General features: G+C 36.9%; 1 protein-coding gene across 7 annotated transcripts in view; it reads left to right on the forward strand.

Moving 5' to 3' along the window:
- LOC307174904 (uncharacterized protein) overlaps positions 1-25,077 on the forward strand; it is a 636,196-nt gene that overhangs the window by 452,202 nt on the left and 158,917 nt on the right. For 6 of the 7 annotated variants that reach the window (XR_013824198.1, XM_079899417.1, XM_079899421.1 and 3 more), the window contains one exon: positions 10,641-10,741. Coding sequence is in view for 6 of the 7 variants with exons in the window: in XM_079899417.1 (XP_079755543.1) it covers positions 10,641-10,648 (8 nt within the window). In the remaining variant the exon portion in view is untranslated. Of the gene's footprint in view, positions 1-10,640; positions 10,757-25,077 lie in introns of all 7 variants that reach the window. The other variant, XM_079899418.1, reaches the window with a different exon arrangement.

Below are 25,077 nucleotides of genomic sequence, written 5' to 3' on the forward strand. Positions count from 1 at the left end.
CAATTTGGTACTGGCACAAAAAGAGAAATATAGATCAGTTGAACAGAATAGAACGCCCAGAGATAAACCCATGTACCTATGGTCAACTAATCTATGACAAAGGAGGCAAGGATATACAATGGAGAAAAGACAGTCTCTTCAATAAGTGGTGCTGAGAAAACTGGACAGCTACATGTGAAAGAATTAGAACACTCCCTGACACCATACACATTAATAAACTCAAAATGGATTAATAAACTCAAAATGGATTAAAGATATATATATGAGACCGGACACTATAAAACTCTTAGAGGAAAACATAGGAAGAACACCCTTTGACATAAATCACAGCAAGATCTTTTTTGACTCACCTTCTAGAGTAATGGAAATAAAAACAAAAATAAACAAATGGGACCTAATGAAACTTCAAAGCTTTTGCACAGCAAAGGAGACTATAAACAAGATGAAAAGACAACCCTCAGAATGGGAGAAAATATTTGCAAATGAATCAACGGACAAAGGATTAATCTCCAAAATATATAGACAGCTCATGCAGCTCAATATAAAAAAAAACAAATAACCCAATCAAAAAATGGAAGAAGACCTAAATAGACATTTCTCCAGAGAAGACCTACAGATGGCCAAGAGGCACATGAAAAGCTGCTCAACATCACTGATTATTAGAGAAATGCAAATCAAAACTACCGTGAGATATCACCTCACACTGGTTAGAATGGGCATCATCAGAAAATCTACAAACAACAAATGCTGGAGGGGGTGTGGAGAAAAAGGAACCCTCTTGCACTGTTGGTGGGAATGTAAATTGATACAGCCACTATGGAGAACAGTATGGAGGTTCCTTAAAAAGCTAAAAATAGAACCAGTATGTGACCCAGCAATCCCACTGTGGGGCATATACTCAGAGAAAACCATAATTCAAAAGGACACATGCACCCCAGTGTTCATTGCAGCACTATTTACAATAGCCAGGTCATGGAAGCAACCTAAATGCCCATCGACAGATGAATGGATAAAGCAGATGTGGTACATATATACAATGGAATATTACTCAGCCATAAAAAGGAACGAAATTGGGTCATTTGTAGAGACGTGAATGGACCTAGAGACTGTCATACAGAAAGAAGTAAGAAAGAGAAAAACATCGTATATTAACACATATATGTGGAATCTAGAGAAATGGTACAGATGAACCAGTTTGCAAAGCAGAAATAGAGACACAGATGTAGAGAACAAATGTATGGACACCAAGGGGGGAAAGTGGGTGAGGTGGGGTGGTAGTGGGATGAATTGGAAGATTGACATGTATACAGTAATATGTATAAAATAGATAACTAATAAAAACCTACTGTATAAAAAATAAATAAGTAAAAAAAAATTAAGTTGATTGTTTCTTAGGTTTTAGACCCTGCTGAGTGTGAAAAGTGAAACATAACCACTTGATGAGGTAGTTAAAGCCCTCTAAGTGTTGCCAGAAGGATGGCAGAGGGAATTGGTGGAGCAGGCGTACCTTCTGATTATGACCAGCTATGCAATGAATAATTAAGTGAGCAGGATCTTTGTTTTGTTTTCTAACTTATGAAATATTTTCAACCATCACTGAAAATGATGCTCTCATGTAAGTTTATAATAACATCAGCAACTAACATTTGTAATGAGTTGACAAAATTGTCAAATGATTTGTGTATTTGTTTTTAATTTTGTCCTCAGGTTTTGCAGAGAAGCAAACAAAGGCTCAGAAAAAAATATTTAAATAGACTAGTTTCACATAGCTAGAATTTTCAAGGCTGAAATTAAACCCAGAATATGCCAGTTTATAATTTAAATATTAATGAAATTTTATAGAAGATACAGAAAATCATAAAGACTTAAATAGTACTTTTATACTTAAGACAGAATGCATACTAATATTTTTCTATATATACATGTATGCAAGTATCTTTAATAATTGTTTTCCTCATGTGAAAATAATTGTTATTTTATTTTAAAAATTTGTAGAAATAAAGCAGACCAGAGAAATAGAACTTCCAAGAATGCCACTATACAGAATTAATTAGTGTTTATATGCTGGCATATAGCTTTCCAAATTACATGTATGTATGTATACATGAATAGTAGAATGAATAAATATTTACTGTTGTAGTCTGTTATTTTCACTTAGGAATATATTGAATCGCTTCTCGGCCTTTTGGCTAAGATCAAGTGTAGGAATATATTGAGAGTGGTTTTCCATATCAGTAAATATTTCCTGCTTATATTTACTATGACAGTGCTTTTATCATTATAAAAATAACAAAGGACTTATGAATGCAAGTAGTTTAAAGAATTTCTTGTATTCCATCTCCATCAATAACTCCCATCAACAGTTATATATCCTCATATATAACATATATCCTTTCTTTTTCACATAAATGCAAACTTAGGTTATGCACTGTTCTGCATTTCCCTTTGTTCACTTAATAATGTATTATTGAAACCTTTTATTTCAGTACACACATAGAATATGCCACTGAATGAATATATCATAATTAATTTGACTGGTCTCCTACTGATAAAAATTAATGTTTCAGTGGTTGTTTTTCAGTATTATAATGTTGCAATAAATACAACTAATACTAGAAGTACCAGTAGTATTGTTAATGTTATTATCATTATTATTATCACTGTGCCAGTCACTGTTCTAAGTAATTTATGTACAATTACGTGCAATAACTAGCTTAATCCAGACTCCAACTTTACGAGGTAGTTAATATTATTATTATGCTTTTACAAATGAGGAAAATGAGGCACATGGAAGTTAAATTTTTCCCATATTACATAGATGATGTATATATTTCCACACATGTTAATAAACATAGGATAATTTCTCAGATGTGTGAATCAAAGAGAATATTCATCTAAAGTTTCAATTGATATGGTCAAATTGCCCTTTAAATGGGGCTCTATAAATTATATACTGCTTTCAACAGTATATGTAATTTTCAGAATCCTTCCACTCAGTGGTGGGTATTCTGAAACTTTGTTAATTTGTGCCAACATAATCGGTGGACAAATCAAATTGCTTTTTTTTGGTTCAGATTGCCTTTATCATAAATGTACGCAGGTTTTCATATAATTATTAGATATTTATAATTCTTTTCCTATGAAATATCAACAAAAATACATGTTTACTTCTTAAGGGCTAATACATTTTAAATGTCTTAATACCACTAAACAAGTTTTAACGATTAAACAGGTGGCATGAACAAGGTGGAGGTGAGGGATGAGAGAGAGTGGTAGAGATGAGAGCCTCTGAAGTCTACAAATTCAGATTTTTAGGAGAGCAATTTGGGGGTTACATATTAAATGGGTCCTCCAGAGCAACTGATCTAAAATGAAATATGAGCTGAGCACTGGCTGTTAAGAATCAGCACAGTGTCAAGAAATGCTATTTGGATTGTAGGACTCAAATTAAAATATCAACCCAACTTTGCTCCCTCAGTATCTGAACAATGACTTGCTTGTTAAGCCCTGTTTTCTCTCAGATTGCTGAATTGTGATAAAAAGGAGGATTTTTGGTGGAGGAGATGAAGATTTCTCTCTTGGCACGTGTGACTTCATCTGTTTGAATGAATTTTCAGTTTGTGTGACAATTTATCCCTTCCCTTATATAAATCCACATCTGAATGATGAAAAAAGATGGGTCGACCCTACTCAGGCTCCATTAGTATTGAAATAGTCTGCTTACCTAGTCCATTTAAAGAAGAATCTCTGAATGTTGATTAAAAATGCTCATGGGTTCATATATTTCAAGTATATTTTCTCCTGGAAGACGGTTATATAACTGTCATACTATGTAGATGGAAAAGTTATATCTATATGCTGATGACTCCTAAATCCTATCCCCAAGTTAAAACTCTCTTTCTGGAGCTCAGCTGATATAAATCAACTTACCAACTGGCACTTCAATTTTGGTATCTTAAAGGTACCTCGAACTAATTGCATTCTATACTGAACACATCACTTTCCCACACAAAGCTCCTAGTCTTCAAAATCTCTATCTCACTGAATGAGACCACTATCTACGCAACTTCCCAAGCCAAGGCATCCTTGGTTTCTCCTTCTGTCTCACTGCCCACAATCAAACATTCATCAAATCCTGTTGATTATGTCACTTATGTATCAGTTAAATCCATCCATTTCTCAATACCCCTTATCATGGGACTTAACCATATTTGTTATAACTGAATTTTTATATGTGAGTCTGATTGCAATTCTTAACAGTAAGCTCTTCATTTTCCCAGCATGTAACCCAAAGTCTGGAGTATATTAAGAATTTCATAAACATTTTAAAGTTATTGAAAGTTTTAAGTGAGAAAACAAACATAAATGTTAATAGAAGGTAAGGTTCTACTAAAATGTAAAATATTTTCAGAAGACTGGGAAGAGAGGTGAACATAGAATCCATTTATTTCATTTTAACATTTAAATGAAATATGTGTTTAACTCCTTTTTTGTGCTAAAGACTGTGTTGCGTACACCTGTAAAGTTACTTGTTTCATTATAAAAACCTTGTAGGTTCTTTACACATAAAATACTAAAGATTGAAAAAGATTACATACCTTATAAATAACAGAATGTCCAGTATTATCATACTTGTCTTTCACTAAACCCTTAGGAAATAAACAGAGATTTTAAAAATATCATCGTTTTCAGATAAGGAATGAAGATTCAGAGAAGATGAAACTCAAATCCCGGTTTTCTTGATTTTCATTCAAAGTTTTCTACACTATATTATGAAATGTATAAAAAAGATTGTCAAAGAGCTGGCTAACTCTAGCCAAAACTATCTAGAAGATGCTAGAGAGAGAAGACCACTTCTTGTTTCATTTTAAAGAAGAATCTATGAGTCTATGAGTCTTAACTACGATTGAATTTTCCAAACAAACAAAACCTCTAGATGCTTTACCTAAAGATATTTTATCTAACATATCTATTGAATTTGCCTTATTGTATTAAAAATGTGATTTAGAATTGACTTCTTAGTTTTTGAGTGATAACAAGTGAAGATAACAATTTAAACGGCCATATCTGAATTTTTGCATTACTCTACCTTGAGTAAAATTAGATGAAGGGATGTTAATTCGGGGGGTGGGGGGGATGCTCTACAAAATGAAAGGTTTAATCACCAAAACCCAGGGATATTTGGGTTTTGATTTATATCTATCCTCTACCAGAAGCTTCTACTAGCAGCCTGAGTTCAATCTATTGGAAATTTGGTGAAAGACTACTGACCAAAACTCAGAATACATTGTTCCTGACTGTGACTCTGAATAAGAAATGGATCTGCAACGCTGACACCCATTCCCATGGATGTGTGTAGCAAAGTGATTCAGCCCATAGCTTTAGAGACTGGCATCTTTGGTGTCTAACTTCATAATGAACTATTTTATTATCCCTGAACAAGTTACATAAGTAGACTAAACCTTAGTTTTATATTTTATAGATTTTCTGTGATTATTTGAAATACTACATGTCATGCAGTTGACAAAGTGCCTGGCACATTAAGAGTGATTCATAAATATATTAGCAGTCCTTAAGAGCAGAATTACAGACTGTCGAAGGTGGGAGAGGCCTTAATAACCACATGATCTGATGCTGCATTTTATAGGAGGGTAAACTGATTACCAGAGAGTGGAGGTAGTTGCCCAAAGTCCCAAAGACAGGTTTCCAGTACAGCAGTGGGTCTCAAACTTTGGAGGGCACCAGAATAACCTGGAGGACTGACTTAACCACTGATTGCTAGACCCTGTCCCTGGAATTTCTATAGCTCTAACTCAGGTCCAGAGATTTTTGCTTTTCTACCAAGCACCCACATGATGCCAGTGCTGTTAGTCCATGTACTGCACTGAAAATCACTGCAGTACAGAGATCTTTGCACAGTACGTTCTGTGCTACTCCGTACCTCTGTGGCATTCAGGGTGGATTGGTGTCCGTCACCAGTCGGCCTAGGGTGTGTGTTTCATATATGCCATAGTTGAAAAGCACATTTAATACATGAAGTAGTTTTATTTCATAGTAACACATTACAATCGTCAGCTTCAATATTAATAAAGTCTAAGTGGCTTCCCTAAGGTCTTACAGATGCAAAGGGCCAAAGTGTGACTGTGAGACCAGCCCATCTAACACCATGACCTATGCTCTTTTTTTTTTTTTCATGGAAAGGCATTTTATTTTAAATGTAGCAGTGTGTACATGCCAGTTCCAAATTCCCAATCTATCCCTCCCCTGTGCTCTTCCCCCGGTAGCCATAAGTTTGTTCTCTAAGTCTGTGAGTCTGTTTCTGTTTTGTAAGTAAGTTCATCTGTATCATTTTTTTTTTTAGATTCCACATATCAGTGATATCATATGATATCTGTCTTTCTTTGTCTGACTTACTTCACTCACTATGATAATCTCCAGGTCCATCCATGTTGCTGCAAATAGCATTATTTCATTCTTTTCATGGCTGAGTCATATTCCATTGTATATATGTGCCACATCTTCTTTATCCATTCCTCTGTCGATGGATATTTAGGTTGTTTCCATGTCCTGGCTATTGTAAACAGTGCTGCAGTGAACATTGGGGTGCATGTATCCTTTTGAACCATGGTTTTCTCCAGATACATGTCCAAGAGTGGGATTGCTGGATCATATGGTCACTCTATTTTTAGTTTTTAAGGAAGCTCCATACTTTTCTCTATAGTGGCTGTACCAATTTACATTGTCACCGGCAGTGTAGGAGGGTTCCCTTTTCTCCACACCCTCTCCACCTTTTACTGTTTACAGATTTTTTGATGATGGCCATTCTGACTGGTGTGAGGTGATATTTCATTGTAGTTTTGATTTGCATTTCTCTAATAATTAGCGATGTAGAGCATCTTTTCACGTGCCTCTTGGCCATCTGTATGGCCATGACCTATGCTCTTAATCTTGATTCAAATCTGGCATTTTTTCTGATATTCTACATGGAAAAACACCTTACTCCTATAAAGGAGCAAAGGCAACATGATGGAGCAAAGATAGTCTTTTCAACAAATGGTGCTGGAACAACTGAACGTTTGAATGCCAAAAAATGGCTCTAGACACAGACCTTACACTCTTCATAGACCAAAATGTAAAATGCAAAACTGTGAAACTCCTAGAAGATAACATGGGAGAAAATCTAGATGACCTCGGGTATGGTGATAACTTCTTAGTACAACACCAAAGATATAATCCATGAAAAAAATAATTGGTAAAATGGACTTCATAAAAACTTAAAACTTCTGCTGTGTGAAGGGCAATGTCAAGAGAATGAGAAGACAAAGCACAAGACTGGGAGAAAATAGTTGTAAAAGACATTGGATAGAGAACTGTTATTTGAAATATACAAAGAAATCCTTACTTTGTAAGAGAAATATGTGCATATTCTGTAATTAGTGCTAGACTTAGAGCTTTAACTTGCAAAGGAAAATCTCAAGAGTTGTTTGGTGTGGGGTAGAAGTTTTTTAGGCTTGTTTTTTATTTTTCATTTGCAAAGTTGTAAAGACAAAAGAAAGAACACCAAATTCAGGCATGGACTTTTCATTGTGTTAAAAAGCCTCTATGTAATATTTAATGTGCTTTATCTTCTTATTTGACTTTATGGGCCCAAAAATCGTGAGGGAAATCAAACTTTATCTTTTAATGGGTAAATGCCAAAGGAAGTCCCTTATCAGTTTGTCCTACTAAAGCTTTGGATATATTTTCTGGAAGTACGTAGAAAGCTGATTTAGCTAGAGCTCATAAATGAAGTTTGGATTTTAGTTTCCAGTGAGCCTATTATTCTGTGCTTTCTTCACTGCCATAGAATTCATTTTTAACCAAGCCGTAGCCTGAAATCTCACTACAAAATAAGCCATGTGAGTCAATAACAAATATTTCATACATTTTTCTCATTCATTCATTTATTCCTGTTTAGTAACAAAATCTTCCTCATATGGTTTAGAGTAGGGCCCAAGGTGTCTTCCTATGATTCTGTGAGAAAGAAACAGATGTGTCCAAAACACTTTTCATGAACTGTCTCTTCTTTTCCATGACTGCAACCAGAACTAAATACTGTCTGTAGAAATGACTTGTGGTGATTAAAGCATTTGAGAATCCAGACTGATGATTAACATCCTACCAAGACAAACTCTTCATGCAAACTCTGTGAAAAGGAGTTCTTGTGATGGGCTGAGGGAAAACCTCTAGAAGGAGGGCTTTGGTTGCCACTCATCCATCCCACCTTTCATCCACTCATTTATCCATTCATGTGTTCTTTTATTCAAGAAGAATTAATTGGCTTCTATTTAAAATAACATCTGGTCATCTATCTGCCTATGACACTCTTTTCCTACAACAGGTATTTGAAATTTAAGATGGTTCTCTTATTTTATTTAAACATAAATATTTCCATTATATTATGTTTGTTCCAGTTATTAAGTAACTCTTTCAACTCTACAAGAATTCTTCTATCTTTGCTCAGTAAAGCTGGGCTGAAACCCTGCAAACCACGTTCTTCCTCTGTCAGCTGCCTCTGAGTCTGCCAGTAGAGGGCAGTAGAGGGTGACTGCGTGGCTTGAGGAAGAGGTGGAGATGTGCTCCTTCCTATTTGCTCCCTGACTGCCTAATGTTAGAAAGAGAGACACCCAGGCTTGCTTCTTCACCCTACTAGCAGCAGTGGCAGCAGCTCAACTCAGTTTGCCATTTTCCCATCACTCACAAAACCAGCCTCATCTTTCCCACAACCTTAGAGACACCAGCACTAGCCAGCCAGTGCTCCCTCTTTCAGAGGTCTGAGTTTCAGCTCTGAGAGGCTCCTCTTCTGGGTTACTAAGTTTTAATAATTCAGGCTGCTTTCCTTTGCTCCCCCAGCCCTAGGAGTGAGAGTTGTTTCCTACAACTGCTACTACCCTGATACTTTAAAGGGTAAAAGGCTTTTTACCCTTTTAGTTTCCTGGTAAATGCCATTGTATTTAGTTCACAGTTCTTTCTATTAAATTATCTCTGTTCAAATAACTGGTATGTTCTCTGTCTCCTGATTGTGCCCAGAACTAACACAATAATGGAATTTGAAACAATGAATTAGATTTTTTTTGAGGTATAGTTGACATATAACATTATATTAGCTTAAGATGTACCTATAATGATTCAATATTTTTGCGTATTGCAAAATGATCCCCACAATGTCTAGTTAACATCCATCACCATACAAAGTTACACATTTTTTCCTCGTGATGAAAACTTTTAAGATCTACCCTCTAAGCAACTTTGAAATATGCAGTACAGAATTATAAACTATCATCACCGTGCTGTGTATTGCAATGCTATGATTGATTTATTTTATAACTGGATGTCTGTACCTTTTGATCACCTTCACCCATTTCTTCTACCCCCTGCCTCCTACCTCTGGCAACCGCCAATCTGTTCTGTGTAGCTATGAACTCATTTTGTGTGTGTGTGTGTTTTGGGTTTTTTTTAGATTCTACATATAAGTGAGATCATAGGTATTTCTCTTTCTCACTTAATGTCACTTAGCACAATGCCTTCAAGGTCCATCCACGTTGTCTCAGATAGCAAGAATTCCTTCTTTCTTATGGTTGAATTGTATCTATCACATTCTCTTTATCCATTCATCCATCTGTGAAAACCTAGGTTGCTTCCATGCCTTGGCTATTATAAATAATGCTGCAGTGAACGTGGTGGTGCAGATATCTTTTTGAGTTAGTGATTCTGTTTCCTTTGGATAAATACTCAGAACTGGAATTTCTGGATCATGTGGTAGTTCTATTTTTAATTTTTTGAGTAACCTCTATTCTGTTTTCCATAATGGCTGCACCAATTTACATTCCCACCAACAGTGTCAAGTGTTGCCCTTTCTCTCCATCTTCACTAACACCTGTTATTTGTTGTCTTTTGACAATAGCCATTCTTACAGGTGTGAAGTGATATCTCATTGTAGTTTTGATTTGCACTGAATTAGATTCTTATTTAAGAAAAACACATCTGAGATATGACTTTAGCTATTCAAATATTAAAATAATATAAAGCCAAATAAACTTACAGAATAATGATGCATTTCAAGAGATGAGAGAAGTTGGAATTATTAACATTCTGAGAGAGCAATGGACTTATGTTGAAAATTTCTCAATTCACATGAATTGTAACTTCAAATTGCATGACACCTTTGATACGCCAAGACTGACCAACATGACACTTGAGAACCTGTGATGGGTGAATTTACTAGAGGAATAACTTAGATCACAAAGAAGAAAAAAGAAGGAAAAATATGTACATTAAGTAACCTATATTTTAAATATAACATGCCATTGCTTTTTCAACTATAAAAGCAGTTTATATTCACGGCACAAAAATTGGAAAAGAAAGGCACAAAGAATAAATTCAAAATCTCGACAGCCTTCTTACTGTGCAATTGAATTTAACTTTTTAGTACTCAGGTTTTCACATTTTTTATATCATTGTTTGCATACTGTTTTGTAACGATTCTTTTATTTAATAAGATATAATCATTTTACTATGATCATAAGTAAGTAGTTTTAATGTGTTGGTATTTCGAACGTTGTTAATATACTTTTTCTCTTACCTTATCCATCTTCCTGCAGGGAGTTGAGCATATGTTTCAGAAGAAATGAGGAAGAACAAAGCAATGTACAGCTTCTGATAAGAAAACTAGTATGTTGCCACAAGAAAATTAGCTTGAAAGGTGAGCTCAGTTGAGGTAGGATTTTCAAACTTCCTTTATCTTTCCCCCATTTAAAATTGCAACAACAATGCCTCAAGGATGCGTACTTACAGAGCCCTCCCAGAGTTTGGCAGAGATATGCCTTCTACACATGCCAATAAATTCAGAATGCTTTCTTCCTGATGATAGGAGGATATGACATAGGGGATGTAATAGGAAAGGAGAAAGGTGACACAAAAGGACGGGACTGAGACAAGGAGATAGTTATATACTCTGCTTTTATCTCAGGATTGGCCCTGTCCTCGCACCAGAGAGATCTTGCTTTTCCTTGCTACCTTTAGTTTCTATGTGATACAGACACATCCACAGATGCTGCGCATCCTGCTGTGGAGCCTGTTGAAGGTGTACCAGAAAGGGAGTGAGGGGGGATCTCTAGCAGTGACCACAAAGCAGTTTTCTCTGAGTTAAACTAAAGCAGAGACATAGGCAGACCATGAAGAGTCTTATTCTGCCAGGGAGACAAGGTTGGGGGAAAGGCATATGCAAAGTCAACCAAAATGCTCTGTCCTGAAGCCCAGCAGGACCATAGAATCCAGGCAGAAGGAACGCTGTCCCAAAGACCAGCAGATCAAGCATAGATTAAAAGTTACCGTGAAGATAAGAGGACCTCGTCCCCTTCCAATGCCATGAGTTCTCCTAAATCATCCAGTCTGGTGTCCTTTCAAATACATAGCAACTTAGAGACAGAAGCAGGAGAAGGGGAAGAAATTGTGAAACTGAGTATTTTTATGAAGGAGTGACTGAATATTACCCAAAGTGACCATTTAAGTTATCAGACTGAACTGGCTTGGCTTAAAACTAGACTGAATACTGGTCATTCTTCCCACTAACCTGTGGGAGGGGACTTGAGAGAAAAGGCTATATAAATTATAGAATAAAATTAAGAAAAGTACATTTTCTCTATACTTCTGAGTCATAATTTCAGTTTAGTTTTTCAGTCCCTTTCATCATTATTTCTAACATAATTTTAGGAGAGATATGATATTTCACAAGATATATTACTTATCTATTACTGCCATAACAAATTACCACAAACTCAGCAGCTTAAATAACACCCATTTATTATCTCACAATTCCTGTGGGTCTTATACGACTGAAATCAAGGTATTGGCAGGGGCTGTAGTTCTCAGCTGGAGCCCAGGCTCCTCATCCAAGTTCACTGGTGGTTGGCTGAATTCAGTTCTTCGCAACTGTAGGAATGATGTTCCTGTTTCCTTGACACAAGGGTCCCCTTCATCTTCAAGCCAAAACAGTGCATCGAATCCTCGTGCTTCAAAATTCTTTGTCTTCCTCTCCTGCTTTTAGCTGCTGGGCTTGTGTGATTACATTGGGCATCCCCACATATCCAGGATAATCATTCTATCTTAAGATAAACTGATTAGTAACCTTAATTATCTGCAAATTTCCTTTCGCCGTGTAACATAACATAACCACAGGAGTACCACCAAGGGTGCAGAGATTGTGGGGACCATAATTCTGCCTACTACATCCAATTGCATATAGAGTAGTTTGTTTTGCTGATTTCATACCATTATCAATTCAGGCTCTTTGTTTCTTTGTTTATAATAAACAGTTGAGCAGTGAACACCCTTGTATAAAGCTTGAGCACAGGGTCATGCCTAGGAACTTTACAGAGGAGTAGTTGCTGATCATACCCCCAAGAACCATAATATATGTTAAGTATTCACCGACATTCAGCTCCCGGGGACCTTCCATGCATGCAGATAACTGGGAGTCCGTGAGAGCTGTGTGAGGGTATAGAAAATAAAGCACTACACAGCAAAGTGACTCAGTTATACACACATATACATTCTTTTTTATATTCTTTTCCATTATAGTTTATCCCAGGACATTGACTATAGTTCCCTGTGCTATAGAGTAGGACCTTGTTGTCCATCCATTCTGTATGTAATAGTTTGCATCTACTAACCCCAAACTACCAGTCCAGAAAAAAAAAAAAAGAAGAAAGAATAAGTAAAGCACTGTGCTATCAAGCACTATGGATGCGCACTCCACCGATGTCTTACAGGCTCCAGTTCTCCTGGGAGATGACATCCTGAATACAACTGCTGCCTTTTTTGCCTGTGGCATAAATCCAGAGAAAAACATCTTTTTCAGCAGTCTCTGGTGCCTGACCATACAGAATCAAGTTGGAGCTTGGTCAGGATGCCATGGTTACAATACTTGCACCAGACAAAGGCAAAGCATGTTAACCAGAAGCGCCAGGGCCCAGTGGGCCCACTGGCACCTCAGTTTCAGGCTACATTCTGTCATTCAGGCTCATACACCTGCAGGGGGCGCTGTGGAGGTAGGGAACTATTCAGGATCTCACACAAAGTTTGAAAAAAGTTTTGGGAAATTCCTTCCAACCTCCAATTTATTTTAACTTCAGTGAAGTAAGTAAAATCCCTTATGATCCTTCTGCCAAAATCTTTGTCAGTACTAAATAACCCAAGCTGGAAAATTTTTTAAAGTGTATATAATCACAGATGCTGAAGAAATTGTTATATGTAAAACAGAATTCTATATACAGCCCTATGTTAATAAATTTTAAAATCTCAATTAAGTGGATAATTATAAAGAAATTTTTAAATTATAAATTGCACTCAAGATGAAGCAGGAATGTGAATTTATCAAGTTTAATGCATATAGATGGCATATCCAATCATTAGGGAAATTATAAAATTCACTAAATGGACAGTGATAATAATTATTTGGAAAGATTTATATTTCATCTTAACTAGCATTTAGTCCACGTGGATTAAAAAAATACAATCAAATATAATACCATGAAGTACCTGAAGATGATAAACATGACATTTAAATAATCTCATGGTACATCTGTCCTTTCGAACCAAGTGAGAGGCAACCAAGTTACTTACAAATCCCTTTCAATCTGATGATGAAGAAAAAACAGTCATTTTTGGTTTACATTTCATTTAATTTTCGAAGATGATACAGCATCATGTTCACAATCCTGAATTTAGATCCTTGTCCATTCTTGTGTCTCTTGGGCAAATTCCATAATTTGTCCAAGGTGCACTTTGTGCCTAATTTTCTTCAGCTGTAATGGGGGAATAATAATAGCATTTACCCTGTAAGATTGTATGAGAATTAAGTAAATACATGTTGAGAATTTAGGACAGGGTCTGGCATGTAGTAACCACTCAATAAATGCCTGCTTTTACTCTCCCATCCCTCTTGTTCTGTGATTCCAATGACAAATAAATTAAAAATTCTGGATATATCTTCCATGTCATTTTAAATCTTTTCCCCCATTTATTTACCTCATTCTTTTCCTCTGAACCCAAGAGAACTTCTTACTTTGTCATTACATTTTATGATTTGCTTTTCTACTGAATATAATCTGCTTTTCTCTGTTCCCTTTAATTAACTTTAAATTTTTGGAAACCACATTTTTCATTTCCAGGCAAACTTTCTGGGTGTCAGATTATTTCACTTTTATTCATTGCAATCTTTTCTCTCACTCTCTTTAACTCATTCAAATTAGACTTTCTCATATTTCCTTCTTTTACATGTAGCATCCACTTCAAATGTGCCATTCCCCTTGATTCCTTGAATTGAGCCAGCCTTTTCAAACATTGAAATGTTTCTCTCTCTGGTAATTTTTTCTGTTTGCCCATCTGTACAGACGGGAGGCGGGGGAGAGCCTACGATTGACTGAGATGATCAATAAGATGATTGATCTTTCAGAGATCCAGAAATAATTTCTTTCAGGGATACAGCCTTTCCACAACTTTTAAACCTTATGAAAGAATAATGTCAGTTTAGGTTTTTATTTTTCCTTATTAATTCTAAGCCATTGCATGGAGTAGGGAAGAAATATGTATTTCAGTAGTTTGCCAAAGTATTGTTTTTCTGAACATGCTATGAAAGGACGACGTTCATGGCAGCAACGGTCCTTTCTTCTAGCTGGCAGCCTCCAAGTTAGGAGGCAGCTGTGGAGTCCCCTTTTTACATAGCATGACAGTCTTGATGTACTTGTCAAAAGCATTAGAATAGGACTCCCCTGGTGGTGCAGTGGTTGAGAATCCACCTGCCAATGCAGGGGATGTGGGTTCAAGCCCTGGTCCAGGAAGATCCCACATGCTACAGAGCAGCTAAGCTAGTGCACCACAATTACTGAGCCTGTGCTCTAGAGCCCACGAGCCACAACTACTGAGCCTGTGAGCCACAACTACTGAAGCCCACGTGCCTAGAGCCTGTGCTCTGCAACAAGAGAAGCCACCGCAATGAGAAGCCTGTTCACTGTAATAAAGAGTAGCCCCTGCTTGCCGCAACTAGAGAGAGCCCACACGAAGCAATGAAGACCCAACGCAGCCAAAAATAAATAAATAAATAAATATTTTTTAATAAAGCGTTAAAATAATTTTTTCCCCAAATCTGTCCCATGGCCCACCTTCCTCTTTTTGACACATAGTAGGTGCTTAATAAGCATTTGTTGAATGAATAACTATTTCTCAAGGGGTCTTTTTCTCCACATAAAATTAATCTTATTCCATTAGTTCTTTCCTCAATATGTTTTCCTGGTATATCTGCTGGAAATAAATGACAACCAGTAAAGCAGTCTTTATAGCACTATTTTTTGAAGAAAGTATTATTTCTCTCTCATCAAAAGCTAGTTGACCATAGATATATGGGTTTACTTCTGGTCTTTCAGTTCTATTCCACTGATCTGTCCTCATGCCAGTAACACACTGTTTTGATCACAGCAGTTTGTGGTAAGTTTTGAAAATGAGAAGTGTGAGTCTACCAATTTTGTTCTTTTCTAATATTGTTTTAACTATCTGGGGACCCTTGAAATTCTTCATGAATTTGAGAATCAGCATTTCCATTTCTGCAAAATAGGCCATTGGAATTTAATAGGGATTATACTGAATCTGTAGATCACTTTGTGTAGTATTACCATCTCAATAATATTAAGTCTTCCAACCCATATTCACAGGATGTCTTTCCATTTGTTTAGATCTTTCTTAAGCAATATTTCATACTTTTAACTTTGTATTAGTTTGCTAGGGCTGCCATAACAAAATACCACAGGTTGGGTAGCTCAAACAATAGAAATTTATTTTCTCACAGTTCTGGAGGCTGGAAGTCCAAGATCAAGGTGTTGGCAAGGTTGGTTGCACTCACTTCTTTATTGATGCTTTAAGGTTCTCTCTTTGTCTTTGACTTTCAGCAGTTTGATAATATCTCTTGGCATGGATCTCTTTTTCGTTTATCCTTCTTGGAGTCCACTGGGATTCTTGGATGTGTATGTTTGTGTCTTTTATCAAATTTGGGATATTTTCAGCCATAATTTTTTCAAATATTCTTTCTTCTCCATTCTCCCTTCTTCTGAGACTCCAATTTTGGGTATATTAGTGTGTTTGATAGTATCTCACAGGTCTCTTAGGCTCTTGTTTATTTTTTTATTCTCTTTTCCTTCTGCTCCTCATACTGGATAATTTTAATTAACCTATCTTCAAATTTGCTGATTTTTTCTTCTGCTTGCTCATGTGTGCTATTGAAACCCTCCAGTGAATTTTTCATTTCAGGTAATATGCTTTTCAGCTCCAGAATTTAGGTTTGGTTCCTTTTTATAATTTCTGTCACTTTATTGATAGTCTCTATTTGGTGAGACATTGTTCTTCTGGTTTCCTTTAGCTCTTTGAGCATATTTAAGACAGTTGATTTAAAGTCTTTATCTTGTAAGTCACACCATGTCTGTGATTCCTTAGGGACAATTTCTGTTAGTTTCTTCCTGTGCATGGGGGGACGTAGTTTTTTGTTTCTTTGCGTGCTTCAGATTTTTTTGTTGAAAATTGAATATCTTGAATGTTATAATGTGGTAACCCTAGAAATCTGATTCTTCCTCCCTCCTCACAGTTTCTTTTTGTTCTTTGCTTTGTATGTAATTGTTTCTTTGTTTAGTGACTTTTCCAAATTATTTTTGTAAGGTCTGTATTCTTTATCATTTGTTGTCTCTGAAATCTCTGTTCCTTTAGCTGGTGTTCAGCTAGTTTTTTTACCTTGAACCCCTGGAAAGAAGAAAGAAAGAGAGAAAGAGAGAGACAGAAAGAGAGAGAGAGGGGGGAAGGTAGGAAGGAAGGAAGGAAGGAAGGAAGGAAGGAAGGAAGGAAGGAAGGAAGGAACCTCTCCTAGCCTTTGCACATTAGCTCTGGGCTGGGTACTTCTTTACTGCTTAGCCAGGCTATTTTGAACTCTGTCTTAGCCTTACTTTCTGCTTGTGCTGAGCCTAGAGATCAGCAAGAGTCATGGTTTTCTTAGGCCTTTTCTGAGCATGCATGCTGCCCTGGGATTGTGTGTGACTTTCTAAATTCCCTGTTATACATGGGTGAGTTTCATTTCCCTAATTCTCCAATGAATCTCTTTCTCCCAGACTTTCAGTATGTCTATTGTTATGTCAACTATCATCTTTAGCCCCATGTGGGAGTGGGTTGTTCATTTGCCTTACAATGTTTTCAAGAAATGCCCTTCTCTGCCCTAAAAAAGTTCCCAATTATGTAAAACAAAGTGCCTTTTATCAGTGCTTCAGACAGCCCACAAACAGGTCAAAACAAACAAAATTCTTTGAGAATAAGGTCTGCTCTTTTCCCTCCAAAACCAAAGACCAAGCAAGCCCTCACCCTGGAAACCTGCGCTACTGCAAGACCACTGATAGCCAGAGGTGGGGGAGGGGCAGGGGCAGGTTAAACTGCCACAAAGCTTTCCTACCATTTTTACGTTGCCTTTTTCTTGCTTCAGTGTTTGCTTGTTTTCTGTAAACTTTCGACTGTTTTTCAGAGTTCTCACACAGTTGATTATGAATTTTTGCTCAATTTGTCAGTGTTTCTGTGAAGAGACAGACCCTTGGAGCTGCCTACTCTGACATTTTCACTGATGTTACCAAACTTATGATTTCAACTCAGCCATGCTGGACCTGGCTCTTTTTTTGCCTTTGCTTCTCAGCTTGAGGAGATTTTTCAACAGTGTGAAATTTTAAGTAGAATCATCTGGTTTTGAATTGTAGCCTGGCCACTTACTTACTAGTTGTGTGACCCTCAGTGAGTCACTCCATGAACCTTGGTTTCAGTATTTGTAAATGAGAAATGATAGCAACCACCTTTGAAGGGGTACTGTGTGTACAAAATGAAATAATCTATATGTATTTGAAAATGTTAAAATATAACATATGATAAAAATACCAATTACATTAAAATGCAAAATTTCAAAAAGCTGCATTTTATCTCCCATCTCCTCTGCCATTCAACTCTATACAAAATCTTCCCAAGTATTTGATCTTCATTTGATGACTTTTTTGTCAGTCTTTCGAAAGACTATAATACTCTTGCCACTTATTTACCATAAAAAATATTTTAAATGGGAATGTATTTGTGAGGAAGATAAGCCACAAGTATCTCATAAAATTGTTGAGTAGAATAAGATAATTCACATCTTAATATTACTTGAGGGAAAAATATATCTGGTATTTCTTACAATATTTGTTCCATTCCAAGACAGTCAAATAAATGATTCTGCTACTTCAGAAACACAACCACAGGAATTTGCTTTCCCCATTTCAGTTTCATGAGTTCAGTGTTCTCATTATTAAAATTACACATGAGAATCACCTGTAGAGGGTTTTTTCCTTTGAAAGAAAAATACAAATCCTCTTCTGAATCTGGAATGAGAATGAAGAGCCAAGCATATGTGTTTTTTAAAAAGCTCTGTAGAAAATTATAAGCAGTCAGGATTGAAAACCGTTGATTTGAATGTTTCTGTTTTCTAACATAAAGAGGATCAAGAGTGATACGGACATAGCATCCCCTGGGCCATAAGTACACCAGTCTTACATCTGCATAAAACATCATCACACCTGTTATTTTCCTTGAGTCTGATACCAACTGAATGCTATAGAGAAGTAAATGTTTGCATTTTACCATTCATCTGAATTCAGAGGCAATGAGTGATTCATCAGAGGTCAGCCAGCTAGGAAGTGAGAGAATCACAAGTCAGATCTTAGCTTGATTTTAAGACAGTTCTCCTTCCATAGCACCAGATGTGAGCTTCTGTATCATCCTGCCCATCCAGCTTTCTTACCCCTCACTCCCAACACTCCTGCTGTTGATACTTTCTGGAAACCCATGTCTCTTAAGGTATTTCTATTTCAGGGCCGTGATCTAGTCAAGGAATCATGGTTTTTTCCTTATCCAATGTAAACATTATGATTCAACACACCAAACAAACTCTCACCAAGCTCTACAATGGTTTTATCTCTTTGTTTATCTAAGATTTCTGCTCTTAAAATCTTCCTCCTTGGATCAATGCAGTCTTTTCTTCTCTGGTAATTTTTATGGATGTCTGCAGACCACTAGAGAAAACCACACTGTGAATTGCTTCTTACTCTCCATCCTCATCAAGAATATCCATGTCACTCAGCAATCCATTTCAGTATTCATGCTTTATTCACTCCCCAATGCCTGATACTTCAAAACTTATCTCACTTACTAGTCACTTTTCAACTTACTGTCAGTAGGCTTCTGTCCCAATGGTACCACTGAAAGTACCATTTGGATGTTGGTACCCTAACATACAAATCCAGTGAATCGTGTGTATTTCTGGCCTTACTTAACTTCTCTGTGGAATCTGATGCTGAACCGTTCCATTTTTTTCCTGAAACTGCCTCTTTCCTTTATGCCATTCTCAACTGATTGTCTTATTTCCTTCTTAGTGATTTTTTCAAGCTGCTTATCTTCTTCATGGCCATCGTGTAATGATGTTTCCTGAGGAATCTCTAAGGTTTTGTCCTTAACATCTTCTTACTCTGTATGGTCTCCCCAGGAAAAATCACCCCCTCCTTTGACGTTAAACATCCCACATATGCCAAATAAATCTTGCATCTGTCACTGTTGAAGGGATTGGGGAGCTGATCAAGGAAAAAAGATATGACCATGAGGTGGCAGTAGCACCCACAAGCTTTATTTTGGTGATATTTTGATAGATTTCATATGGGGGACGTACCTCACAGCATGAGACACTGGGGATGAAGGCAAGGGAACGCTTAGGGAAAAGAAGGAGGGGAGAGGGGGAACTTACCCTCTAGAGATGTCTCTCAGCATTACAGAAGGGAATCTGTGGGGCAGAGAATTCCAAAGGGCTGCAGCAGCTTGGGGCTTTAATAGCGCCAGGGGTTTTATCTATAGCTGGCAGATGTTGGGTACAGTTTCGTGGGGTATGCAAAGCAGGCAGGCTCTAAATCACTAGAAATTTGCTTGCTTGGGTTATATTTAAAGCAGTCAGATGCGTAAAAATTTGATTTTGGCATTGGCAGGCTTTTGTGCTAATGGGTCTCAGCCTGCTGTGAAGAATAAACAAGGGACTAATATACAGAGACCACTTTGGTTCCTTTATGTAACAGTATCCCAGATTTCTGGATAAACTCCAGGAACCTCAGTATCTTTCCACTAAATGTAGTTTCTTTTTCTCTTATTCTATCTCATTGAAAGGAATAGTGTGTCACTGAAGCTAAAGCAACCCTCCTTATCTTTCAAGTACTCTAACTAATCCATGACCATTTTATTAACTGTACTCTCCTTACATCTTTTATTTCATCTCTTGCACCCTATTTCAATCACAAATGCCTTAGGTCATAGTTTCTCTACATCTTGCACAGATTATGGTCAAGGTCTCTTAACTAATCCTCCTCTCTCTAGTCCTACTGTTTCCTGATACATTTTTGCACCACCATCAAGGTAATTTTTCTAAAACTCAGATATGCTGATGTCCATTTGCTTGATTAAAACCCTTTTTAAACTCTTTATAGTATAGAAGAGGGTTTGGCAAACTATGACCTACAGGTCAAACCCAGCCCTCCTCCTGGTTTTGTAAAAAAAAGTTTTATTAGAACACAGCCATTCCCATCAACTACATATTGCCCATGGCTGCTTTCACACTACAGCAGCTGAGTTGAGTAGTTGTAAACAAGAATATATGGCTCACAAAGGCAAAAATATTTACTATCTGCTCATTTACAGACAAAGTTTGTCAACCCCTAGTCTAAAAGGTAAAGTTCAGAAGCTTGGCATGACATAAAATCCCTTCATAAGATGACCACTCTACATCTTGGTTTTATCCTCACTATATCCCTCATTACTATTCTAAATCATAGCCATATGAAACTACTGGTAGTTTCCAGAATGTACCAAATGGATAAGCATGGGAAATATTTCATGGGCAGAAAGAACAATGGCATCAAGAATAAAGCATCCTGGTACAATTGATATAAACTGCTGTAAACATTTGTGTGCAGTTTTTGTGTAGACATAAGTTCTCAACTCTTTCGGGTAAATATGAAGGGGTACAATTGCTGGATCTTATGGTAAGTATATGCTTAGTGTTTTAAGAAATTGCCGAACTGTCTTCCACAATGGCTGTACAGTTTTGCATTTCCACCAGCAATGAATGAGAGTTCCTGTTCCTCCATACCCGCACCAGCATTTGGTGTTATCAGTGTTCCAGATTTTGGTCATTCTGATAGGTGTATAGTGGTATGTCATTGTTGTTTCAATTTGCATTTCCCTGATGACATATGTTATTGAGCATCTTTCCATATGTTTATTTCCCATCCTCATATCTTCTTTGTTGAAGCATCTGTTCAGATCTCTTGCCCATTTTTTAAGTGGGTTGTTTGCTTTCTTCCTGTTGGATTTTACCAATAACCTTTTACTGTTGTTATAATTATCATAATCAAAATTACTAATAAGGAGACAAAACACTTGTGAGTGTTTACCAAGTACCAGATAATGTGCAAAGTGTTTTACAAACATTATCTCATGTAATTCTCATAATCACACTAAGTTTATCCATGGATAAGCAGCTGAGAGAGATTCAATAACTTACATAAGATCACACAGCAAATAAGCAATAGGTTTGGAATTGCTACCCAATCTCTGAATCTCCAACCAGAACCTTAATCACTGCACGACATTCTTTTCCTTCCTTCTACTGATTGTGACAGGTTTGCTTCTTCTGGTTAAGCTAAAAACATCAGAAGGATAAGGAGAGTAGTATGTTAGATGTCAGGATCAGCGGATACATGAATCAATGTAATAATCAATATATCTATATCTATACGGTATCTGATTAGAAACTTGAGACAAGAAACGTACCTACATTTAAAGAGAAAACAAAAAGCCTGGGAAACAGTTCTTAACTTTTCCACTTAAAGTAGAGTACTCTGAGTGGTATTTTTTTTTTCCATTTTAAAGAAATTAAATTTCCTCCTACAGTCAAGGAGGTAACAATTTAAAGTGTAAGGTTTTTCCTCTCCCAAGTCACTAAAGACCAATTAACAATTTCTCATTTGGTCTGCTGCTCCCTTTCATGTGAATCAATTACTAATCCAAGTAAGGCGATCATCATAATCCGTTTAGTATCCTGAGGTCTTTTTCTCTTGGACACATCTCTGGACATTAAGGCGATTAGTAGAAGTTATAAATGTTATATACATATTATGTAAAAGATGAAAGTAAGGCAGTTTATTAAACTGAGCAGAGTTCTTGTGCTTATACTAACGCAGAGTGATTAGAATTCCATTTCTTGGGATGAAGACTTTTAAACCTTCAGGCTGACACTACAGCCCTTCTGGCAGCTTCAGGCTGGGCGGCTGCTTTCGCTTCTACACCTTCTTCTCTGCCTGAAAAGTGTGGTTTTGCCTGATTATTAAAAGTTCACTTCCAGAATGGAAACCAAATTCCCTTTAGCTTCCTTGGGAATGCAGGAGTAGGGAAGCCTCTCCAGTGGGGTCAGGTCACTAGGAGAAGTTTCCAGCTTTTACCTGACATCGCAGGCCCCCCAGCAAGCCCCCCAGCAGGCCACTGCTTGAAAGCCACGTGCTTTCTGATCTAATCACTGGGTCACATCTCTGTCTCACTCAACTCACTTCTCCCCTGTGCCTCAGGTCTTTCTCTCTGTGGTTACCTTTGCCTTTATTCTAAGTCTTAAATCCTCCTGCCCTTTAGTCTTCCCTCTCCACCAACCCTCCCTCCTTCCTTGTTATGGAGTATAAATGCACAGAATTTAATTATTCAACTCGTTCATTGCTGTTCTCTCTGAGAAAAGAGATGGAGAAGGATATGAAGAGAAAGTATTGAAAACCAGCGCAGGGAAATGACAAATGTCTGACAATCCATGCCATCCATGTTTTTGGAGTTCTCATCTCTGATCTATGGTCTTTGACCACTTGACCTTACATACAGAGAACCTGATGGTCTTGCATTCTCTTCTTTCCATCGGGAATATGGCTCTCCTAAACTCCCCTTACCCAGACATCAGCCCTTTCCTAAACTTCACCCTAATAAACAAAACTATTATCCTTGAACACCTACTAGGAATAAGGAACTGGGATATTGCTTTTTGCTTACGATTTCATTTTAACTTTTTTGCATATCTCCATTGTACAGACGAGAAAACTGAGGTTCAGAAACATTAGTCATTTGCCCCAAACATAAAATGCTCGTACAGTACAGAACAAGGATTTGAAGCTATGTCTTTGATTCCTCAATCTACTCTCGCTTTACTACATTATCCCTTCTCTCCAGAAATTATGTTGGAATCTTAGGTAAGAATGAGTTGCTCTTCAGATGTTCTTTAATCCTACATAGGTCATTTACTCTTAACCAGCCTGATGATACAGTCACTCTCTGTCACACCCTAATATCCCGACTCTTACAGACACGAATAGGGGACACAGTCTTGCTGAGTTCTAGTTCAGTAAGGGAATCAAGTCATTTCCTTGTCTATACTATGGACTAGTAAAATCTCTAAGGTCCTGTCTTCTAGATTTTAGGTCTTTATAGAACAGAAACTATGCCTAATTCATCACTCTCTATACAGCACACTCTATCTAGAGCACGTAAAGAACTTTGGATGCCTAGCAGGTGCTCAAGCATTTTTATTAAAAAGCTGAACTGAACTATGCACATCTATAATTCAAGGATGCTATGTTTCGTCATTTTCACAGTCAATAATAATAAAAACAATAACTGGAAAACATATTCCAAATTTAAGTAGCATCTAATTTAATGCAGACATTATGGAACACTTCTGATAAAATTTCTCATTAATTCTTCTTCCAGCCTGTCACTTAGCAAATAAGAAAATAATGAGAAAAATGAGGTCTTGCTGAATTGTCCAAAATTGTGAAGTTCTGTAATATAGATTCAAATCTATGACCTGGTTTCCTTCAACTTTTTGTTTAACAAACAGGGCTTCATTACTCTGCCTCAGAGTAGCATTGACAGAAAGGAAATAGAAGCGTCAATGCAAATTGACCTATCATACTACTTTTAGTACTGGCAAACAGCAGGATGAACTTAAAAATTTATCTCAAAATATAAATAATTTAAAAACACAAGTATGTGCTTGCAACAAATACGTTCTTTTTTATTGAAGTGTAGTTGCTGTTCAGTATTATATGTTACAGGTGTATGATGTGGTGATTCGCAATTTTTAAAGGTTATACTCCACTTATAGTTATTATAAAATATTGGCTATATTCCCCATGTTGTACAATATATCCTTGTAGCTTATTTTATCATACCTAATAGTTTGTACCCATTATTCCCCCCCCCCTATATTGCCCCTCCCTGCTTCCCTCTCCCCAGTGGTAACCACTAGTTTATTCTCTATATCTGTATCTGCTTCATTTTTGTTATATTCCTTAGTTTGTTGTATTTTTTACATTCCACATATAAGTGATATCATCCAGTATTTGTCTTGCTCTGTCCAACTTATTTCACTCAGCATAATGCCCTCCAAGTCCATCCATGTTGCTGCAAATGGCAAAACTTTGTTCTTGTTTATGTCTGAGTAGTGTTCCATTGTATTTATATACTAAACCTTCTTTATCCATTCATCTGTTGATGGACACTTAGGTTGCTTCCTTGTCTTGGCAATTGTAAATAATGCTGTTATGAACATTGGGGTGCATATATCTTTTTGAATTGGTGTTTTCGTTTTTCGGTGTTTCTTTTTTTTTAATCTATACCCAGGAATGAAATTGCTGGGTCATTTGGTAGTCCTATTTTTAGTTTTTTGAGAAAGCCTCCTTACTGTTTTCCACAGTGGATGCACCAATTTACATTCCCACCAACAGTGTACGAGGGTTCCCTTTTCTCCACATCCTCTCTAACATTTATTATTTGTGTTCTTTCTGATGATAGCCATTCTGACAGGTGTGAGGTGATACCTCATTGTGGTTTTGATTTGCATTTCCCTGATGATTAGCGATATTG

The sequence above is a fragment of the Stenella coeruleoalba genome (genome assembly GCF_951394435.1).
Source record: "Stenella coeruleoalba genome assembly, chromosome: 16".
Lineage (NCBI taxonomy): Eukaryota > Metazoa > Chordata > Mammalia > Artiodactyla > Delphinidae > Stenella > Stenella coeruleoalba.